At 35.0% G+C, this 8,463-nt stretch overlaps 2 protein-coding genes across 2 annotated transcripts in view; one reads left to right on the top strand and one right to left on the bottom strand.

Moving 5' to 3' along the window:
* Positions 1–799: 799 nt before the first annotated feature.
* Positions 800–3,960, bottom strand: LOC107092454 (acyl-coenzyme A thioesterase 1-like). Its single transcript, XM_015386951.1, has 3 exons — positions 3,509–3,960; positions 2,189–2,391; positions 800–1,785 (listed from the first exon to the last, which is right to left on the bottom strand). The coding sequence occupies exons 1-3, from the start codon at positions 3,957–3,959 to the stop codon at positions 1,177–1,179; spliced, it is 1,263 nt and encodes a 420-aa protein (XP_015242437.1). The 5' UTR covers position 3,960; the 3' UTR covers positions 800–1,176.
* Positions 3,961–8,231: 4,271 nt separating this feature from the next.
* LOC107092367 (acyl-coenzyme A thioesterase 1-like) overlaps positions 8,232–8,463 on the top strand; it is a 7,793-nt gene continuing 7,561 nt past the window's right edge. Inside the window, exon 1 of the mRNA XM_015386819.1 lies at positions 8,232–8,456. Coding sequence (XP_015242305.1) covers positions 8,235–8,456 — 222 coding nt within the window. The 5' untranslated portion in view covers positions 8,232–8,234. The remainder of the gene's footprint in view (positions 8,457–8,463) is intronic.

Here is an 8,463-nt window from a genome sequence, read left to right as displayed (position 1 = left end):
GCGCTGATAGGAGGTAAACACACAACTTAAATAGTAGAGGACCAGGTGGAAATGATCAGCGATAATCAGCCGCAGAACCAATTAGACAGCTGAGCAAGGAGCAAAGGAAAAAACCAAACCATCAGCGCCGAGATCATGACAATATTTTCAGATTTCATTCTCATTCCACTCTCTTATCTTCCCTAACCAATCACCTTTACTGCAGCAACTGTAAATAAGGTTGTTTTAATTTTCCTATTTAGCTGGTAAATGTTATTTTTGCTGTCGTTAAGGTCATCCTCTCTGAGTCTATAACTTTACTAAAGTCAGGAACATCATAGCTCAGGGAAGTCTTCTTTTACACCAGAGCCTCAGCTTTAGTGCACCATCGAAGTTTGATGCAGCCCCCATAATAATAAAGTTAAACCCATAAATCATTGAGCGTGCAGAAGCATGTTTAGTAGAAAAAACTTCAACAAATTAAACAATATCCCCCTTTTCCCTAAACAATCACCGGCTTTTATCTGTAGCAGCTTTTTTTTTTTTTACTTTCCTTCCTGTTTTATGTAAGGCAATTTGAATTGTCTTATCAGTAAAATGTTCTCTTGCCCTTTGCTATCGTTTCTATTGCCAGAGGTTTCATTGTTTGTTCAGATCTGACATTGCACTTTTTTCTCTCAATATTCCCAAAGTTAAACTCATATTGTATCCAAGAAATGTAAGGAAGGAATAAGGAGTCTGAGATAGAGCTCTTAGGTTAGATTAGATTTATTAAGTTTATGATATATTTGTAAAAAAAATAAAATAAAAATAATCCAATTTATATTCACAAATGAACTCTGGGTATAGTTCTGTAAGGTCAGTTGCATCTCCACAGTTTACACAAAAGTTGATTCAGAAAATTATTACCATTACTCATTGTTTCATTATTCTATCAGAACTGATTATTTTATATAAAAAGCTGAAATCAATAAACAATAATAAAGTTATGACTACCTTAAAGATAATTTTTTATCAAGAAATAGAAACATTTTGTTTTTTGTTCAGCTTCTTTAGAGGAAATGAATCCCCTTTAAACACTCCGGTTGAAATATTAAAATAATTTCAAATAAGTGTGATCAAGTCAAATTCACAGCTTAATAGTTATTATAAACAAAATGAATGGTGGCCAAAGAATTATGATTTTCCTGTTAGAAGCTATAATTGGGATTTTGTTTGGGGCGTGTCACCCTGTAAGTGAGTTCTGAAGAACTCCTGGATCTTCTTCCAGAGGTGGACTTCAGCTGCAGCATGGGACCTGGGCTCACCCCCCCACAGAACAGGTCTACCTGCAACTCCATGAAAGCTGGAGGGGCAATACGGTCCATACGGGGGCTCCAAGTAGTGTCCAGCTCCAGGATAGCTCAGATACTCAAAGTTCTCCTTCCCATGATGAATCAGCCTCTCCATCATGTCGTCCATGTAGGCCTTGCTGTCCCAGTTGAGATCATCCTCTGAAGCTACGAAAAGGAAACATCCACTCGCTCGTTCGATGGGCACCAGGCTTGCCTTGTTTTCCTCTGCCAGAGGATCATGCATTGCGTATTTGGTGATAATGGCTCCTGACTCGGTGGAAATGACTTTGTTAGGGTCAAACATTAATGCTGGAAGAATCTGTATTTTCTTGTAGTACAGGGGTAAGGCTGTATTAGCGGAGCAGCCATTGATCCAGACGACAGCTTTAACTCCTGTAAGGTAAGATGCTACTGACAGAGCAAGATCTCCACTTTTAGAAAGGGATAAAACACCAACTCCTTTACTGTCCGCCTGAGGGAAAAACAGGCAAGGTCAACGTAAAATACTTTGAATATTTCCAGTAATACAATATTTTAAAATCATCTAGATGCAACACACTGCAAAAACGATCTAGAAATAAGTCAACATTTCCTAAATTAAATGTATTTACCCTTAATTTACATTGGTAAAGAAGTTTACCAATGGAAGGAATATTTTTACACCTAAAATCAGAGAATATCCACTTTAGATAAAACAATGCAATTGTTTCTTCTTATTTTAAATGTAATTGTCTTGTTTCCATTGGCAGAATTTCTAACTTACCTCCTCAATTCAAGAAAAAATACACTTATTTTAAGAAAAAATTACTTATTTAGATTTAAATGCAGTGTAAAGAGTCATCAGGGATCAAAGTTTGAGTATTTTAATGACTCACCTTCTTATGTTTTTGTAAAAAGTTAAGTGTTTCTTCAAAATAATCCAGATGAACTTCTTTAATGTTCCTGGGCATGTCATCGTGGCCGTACAGAGCCACAGTCAGGACCAGGAATCCTCGGCTGGCCAGCAGAGCCGCTCTTTTCTCCGACAGACCTCCACCAAACGTATACAGATCCAGAAGAGCAGGGAACGGCCCTTCTCCTAGGGAAAATAACAACGCAATTTATTAAACTTTAATTTTTTTCTAAGTAGGTTCATAATACCTTCTCTAATTACATGTTATAGCAGGAATGGATAAAAATGGACCAATCAGATTTTTGCAGCCAAATACAAAAATGTCATTGTCATATAAAACTCCTGTAGATTCTAATACTAAATGATACACTTTTCAACAGTTGAACATTAGCTGCCATCTGCATAATGGATGTGGACCTTAATTTCAAAACCATGATATTTCCTGATACATAGAGATAAAGAGCTCAAAAGAATAAAGCAAAGCAACTTTTCTGTTATCTCTTTAACTTGATCGTCTCTTGAAATCTGAACGAGCCTCTAGTTTTGCTTCAATTGACCATCTAATTGTCACTCCTAAAGTAAATCAATTAATAGGAACGCGGCCATTAATAAATGATTTTAAATGAAAAAGGATGAGGTGGTTTTTTCAGTCGTTTTAAAATTAGTTCAGAATCACAATGGAAAATAGTTTTCCATCTCGTTATTAACAACTAGATGTCACTCGTGGTGAAAAAGATGAAGAACAGGGGAGGAAGCTGCTGCATAACATAAATTTATTAGAGAAGATTTGAATAAAAAAAAACAAAAATAATTAAAAATTGTTTCAAATTGTCAGATTTAAACAGGATATAACTGATTTTATCTGTGGGAGGTACAATAGTATAAGCATAAATATACAGCAGTATAAATTCGGAGATATCGCTCGCAAAGATGTTCTGGTCCAACTTATTAAGGAGAAGTTGTTCATGAAGTCCTGATCTTTGAAGTTTTTTTTTCCTTTTCAAAGGGCTTTGATCGATTAGGAGGCAGGCTTTTATTGTCTCGGTCTCTAAATTTGAAACTTAGCCTTCCCCACCTTGGGTTGGATTTTCAGGAGGAGCCATCATGAAGACAATCTCAAACAGTCCACCAAGAAGATTTCTAACATTTTAGAACTGAAGAGAACCCAAACTTTCCCTAATAAGTCACTAATCCTGCCGCCTTTTGACTAAAATCACATCAGAGTTTCGTGTTTCCAAACAAATAATTTTAAATCATGCACTATTTCTTGGTGCGTTTTTAGAAATGAAGTGGAAAAACAAACCTGTGGGAGTAAAGAGGACCCCTCGAATGTTTCCCTCTTTGACCGGAACCCGGCTGACCCCATCTCCCATCAGAAGCCTCTCATTGGTTGCCTCTGCCAGTATCTGTCCCTCCTCTTCATGCACAGAGAAGTTCACTACATGGGGGTTTAAGGAGTTGGTCTTCTGAAACCTTTTGTGCAGGACATCTGGCCTCATGGACCACAGCAGACCCATGGGCTCCACCCCAACGTAGCTACCACTGGAAGAAGAGTCTCTGTTCAGGTCGATTTCCCCGCTGTTATCCGCTCTGTAGGTGGCCGATGAGCTGAACACCACTCCTTTCTCATCTGTGGAGCTGGCTCTCATGGTGACCACCTGCTTGGACCTCAGCCCGGCCACCTTCACCTGGATGGGCTCATCGAACAGACACCTGGCGCTGGGCAGCAGCCTCAGCCTGACTTGACTGGACATCTCTACTGGGACAAAGGAAACAAAAACACTTTTCTTACTCAATTTTTACATCATTTACATGTTTTGTAAAAAAAAAAATATATATATATATATACAACATTTTACAATACATCTTTGCAAAGGAATCTTTTATTTGACTGCAAATGAGTCTCTAAGAGCATGTTTAATGGAAAAAGTAGTAAGATTTAAAAAGTATTAACTTGTTTATTTAATATATCACACAGGTCAAAGTTTTCAGCATTAAATAAGGCTTAGAAATACTGAGCCTTAACTCAAATAGGTCACTATAAACGGGCCACAGCTACAATCTAGCATTGTTAGCCCCAAACTGGGTTAAAAATAAATAAAAGCAAATTCAAGTCACGGTCTTTTTGATCATATTCATAAAATAGCTCGTGTTGTTAAAACAGCAAGACGTTAGCAGCCGTACCTTAGCTAATTTACGCCAAAATCCAGGGACTTTTTAAAGAAAAAAATAAACATATATGTATTTTAGCTAACTGTTTTGTCCAAAAGACGTCATTAACCTGTTTACATACAGAAACCTTCAACTTCTGCTTATTCTGTTCATTAATGGCGGTTAGTGAGCATCTTATAGGTGCGCATTACCTCCCCCTGCTGGATAGGAGTGGAATCAGAATTTAAAGCGAACAACACATTCTATAATTATAGGCGTCAAAAGTATAAATATTTATTATTCAAATTAAAGTATAAATCCTACTGTTTAAAAATACTTTTGTAGAAGTTAGAGTATCGACCACATCTAATTACTCAAGTAAAAATGTACAAGTACAATTTTTAAAATTGCTTAAAGTATAAAAATAAATGTAATGCAGGAAAAAATGTTAAAGATAGAAGCTTTACTGCACTAGCATATTAAATTAACATTTTCCACAATTCTGGATGACAATTTGCTAATAAATATCTTATTAGTTTTATAACTAATGGCAACAGTGTCAGATTTAACTTTGATTCATCTTTGAAACATATTTATATGTGGCAAGTTGGTGCATTATCTGGATGAAACTAATTATTTTCATAGATTTTATTTCCTTCAAATACCAACAGGCCATAAGTAAAATTAGCTTTAATTAAACAAAACTAACAAGTGTGTGTGTGTTTTTATAATGTAAGGAGAAGAAAATAGAGATAATTGCGAAAAAAAAAAGAAAAGAAAAAGGAGAAGAAAAAGTTGTATAAAAATAATTACTCCAGTAAAGTATAGAACATTTAAATTTGTGTTGCTTGACTCTGTCTGGAATAACAAAAGCGACTCCTACACTCAACTGACTTTTTGACGCATCAGTAAATATCTGGATTATTTTTCTCAATAACCGATAAATTCACTCCTACCAATGCTTCCTCTCTTTAGTTTACAGAGCTGCAAATCTACAGGCATTATCTTCTTTGCACTGAATACTTTTTTTATGGCAATGACCTTGAGGCTGGATTAGTTTCTTCCTAATAAAATCAGGCCCTAGCATCAGTGCTTAGGAACGTTGCTTATTGTTTGGTATTGTTAAATATTCAACATATTAAATAAAAAAATATTGCTGCTTTATTTTTATTTGCATTACTGTCATTACAACAGCTTTAAACTGTTTTATTAGCAATATAAGCCTGCCTTAACCAGTGATGGTGATTATGGCTCAGTTTTTACTTTAATTTACTATTTTAGGTGTTATTAAAGTAAAAACTTAAAAGGTCTGGCGTGTGAACAGTTTCCTAATACATGCATTTATTTTTTTCCTTTTATTTTATTTTTCCATTCTGCATTTTTGTACCCTGCCCAGCAGATGGCGTCCTAGCCAGCTGATTTTTGCCGCCTTTTGGCAAAGCCAGGGGCCCTGCATATAGGGCTGTACAAAAGTATTCACACCTCTTTTTAATGCTCTGTTTTATATCCATCACAAACCTTTTTAATTTTAAATGACAGAAGAAAATGTAGTGCATAGCAGGCAGTTTTAAAAAAAAGTTTAACTTTTTGTTATTAAGTTCTGGAAAGTGTATTTTTGTCTTTGCCCCTACTTTTATTATTTAGTCCCTTAATAAAATCCATGTAAACAGCCTTTGTCAGCCATCCTCTCATTAGTAAACAGGCTGTTTGTAAAGAGTGTGCATACTGTCTGAAAGCAGAAAAAAGTACAAAACTACAGCAAACCTACCAAAACGTAAGACTAGTCTTTCAAATTTCCTTTCTTTTCTCAGAGTCCCAAAAATAACATCTTTCTTAGAGAATTCAGGTAAGTTTGGAGTTTTGGGGAAAACCCAGTAGTGCACATCATCCCACAAAGTTTGCAAAACATAGATTCATTGAAAAGATGTTCAGTTGATTCAATGTCACCGTCGCAAAATAAACAAGTGTTATCATCAATGGCAAATCGAAGTCAAAGAAATTCCTTAGAGGGGTAAACACCTGTAAAGATTTTAAAGTGGACTTCCTTTGGTTTTGGAGGAATGGGAAGATTTAAATAATTTATTCAAATTTTAACTCTTTCAGACTTGGAGAAGAAATGCAGTATAAAATTTGGGTTTAATACAAAAGGAAACAAAGTACTAGTAAAGCATTCCCTAATTTTTGAGCTTTTATTTTTTATTTTTTTGTTTATTATCTGTGATACTGTGCCCATTAATCAGAAGTCCAGGTAGCACAGAGGTTCTGTATACAGGGTTCTCATAAAAACCTTTAGCTGTGCATAAAATATTTGGGGGAATAGCTCTAATAATGTTTTGAAATTCACTTTTGGTTATCTGCAAGTTATATTTAATACTGAAGTCTTCATAAGACATAATCCCTCCATTATTTAACAAATGCATGACAGACCAAACACCTTGTTCTAGCCAATTAAGTGCAAAGATTCATTTATTAATCACTTTTATGTAAAGGCAATTCCACAAGGGAGTATTGTGTGGGCTGTAGTTATGTTTATAGATTAATCTCCAATATAATAAAATCTACTGGTGAAAGAAGGAAAGTTTAACGGGTAGCTTTTTTATATCAAAGTCACATCTAAGAAGAAAACTAATTCCGCCCAGGTTTGAAAATATTTTACTTGGAATATAGAACCATAATTGATTTTGATTCATTAAAAAAGACCGAAGCCAATTAATTTTCAAATTGCCATTCATGCTGTCAAATTCAATAGCTTGTAGTCCTCCATCTTCAAATTTTTTAATTAAATTACCTTTTTTGATATTGTCGTGGGAAAAAAGTATTCAACTATTCGTCCTAGTTAAATAAACGGAGATCAGTGGATTTCACTCAGTTGGCACATTTATTCATATCTTTGCAAAGAGAGAACAGTTCATCATACAGCCTTAAAGGCACAGCATTCTTCTCTGTTCAGATCTGGACAGCGTTCGTTCCCCCTTACTTACAACAATGGAAAGTAGTCAAAGTCAAAACAAATTACACACACTTTGGTTAACAGTAACATGTGAGGAATAAACCTTGAGAAAGAATCTGATTTGTTATGGGAAAAAGCTATGTCTGGTCTACAAACACCAGCCTGGAGAGAAATGTGTGGCCTTGAAAGAGAAACAGACTGAGTGAAAACTTTTAGAGTGAGTAAATATGATAAATTAATATATAATAGAAGAAAGATAAACATTTTTCGACAACAATATAGTGAGTTTTTTGTTTCCATATAAAGTCAAAATTCATCCTGTTGATAGATTTGATTGCTCTGATATATCACAAACTGATATATCAGAGTTTTTTTTTGTTTTGTTTAGTAATGGTAGTTCAAAGTATGATTTAAATCTCTTTATTTAAAAGGTTGAAAGGATTTCCCATTTCTCAGATTTTTACAGCATCTATATCAGTTTTCTGTTGTAATAATGACCCCATATTCTAAATGTAAAAATAGAAAATTCAGACTATCAACTCATCATTGACTGATTTTCATAGCTTTGATGCTTAAAGGCTGAGATTATTTTTTTGTAGCATAAGTTTGACTTTATAATAGTGCATTTAAGAACCTAAATCTTATGTCAAAGGTCAAAAACATTAACCATATCTCAGACTTGCTTGGTTTTTATCTGATTATGCTTTTTTATTTCATAAGTGTTACTTCATAACTTCTTAAGACTGAGAAGTAAATTTTCAGAATTACGGTGAATTGGCTTTAATACATTTAGCTTGTTGTTAGAAACATAACGTAAGAGACTTTGTATAATAAAAAAAACAGCTATGTGGTAGAGTTCTTTATAATAACTTTGAAATTATGTTTCTTGTTTTGCCATTCTTTTTTATATTATGATATCCAACTGAAAATGTGTTTTGTCTTAATCTCAGAAAGTATGTCGGCCCAAGTCAGGCTGAGGCTGCTGCCCAGCGTCAGGTGTTTGTTCGACGAGCCCATCCAGGTGAAGGTGGCCGGTCTGAGGTCCAAGCAGGTGGTCACCATGAGAGCCAGCTCCACTGACGAGAGAGGATTGGTGTTCAATTCTTCTGCAAGCTACCGGGCAGATGATAGAGGGGAGATTGACCTGAAAAGAGACG

This window comes from Cyprinodon variegatus, unplaced genomic scaffold, assembly GCF_000732505.1.
Source record: "Cyprinodon variegatus isolate N-32 unplaced genomic scaffold, C_variegatus-1.0 Scaffold17, whole genome shotgun sequence".
Lineage (NCBI taxonomy): Eukaryota > Metazoa > Chordata > Actinopteri > Cyprinodontiformes > Cyprinodontidae > Cyprinodon > Cyprinodon variegatus.
The sequence above is the reverse complement of the archived record's forward strand: the minus strand, read 5'-3'. Positions and strand labels throughout refer to the sequence as shown.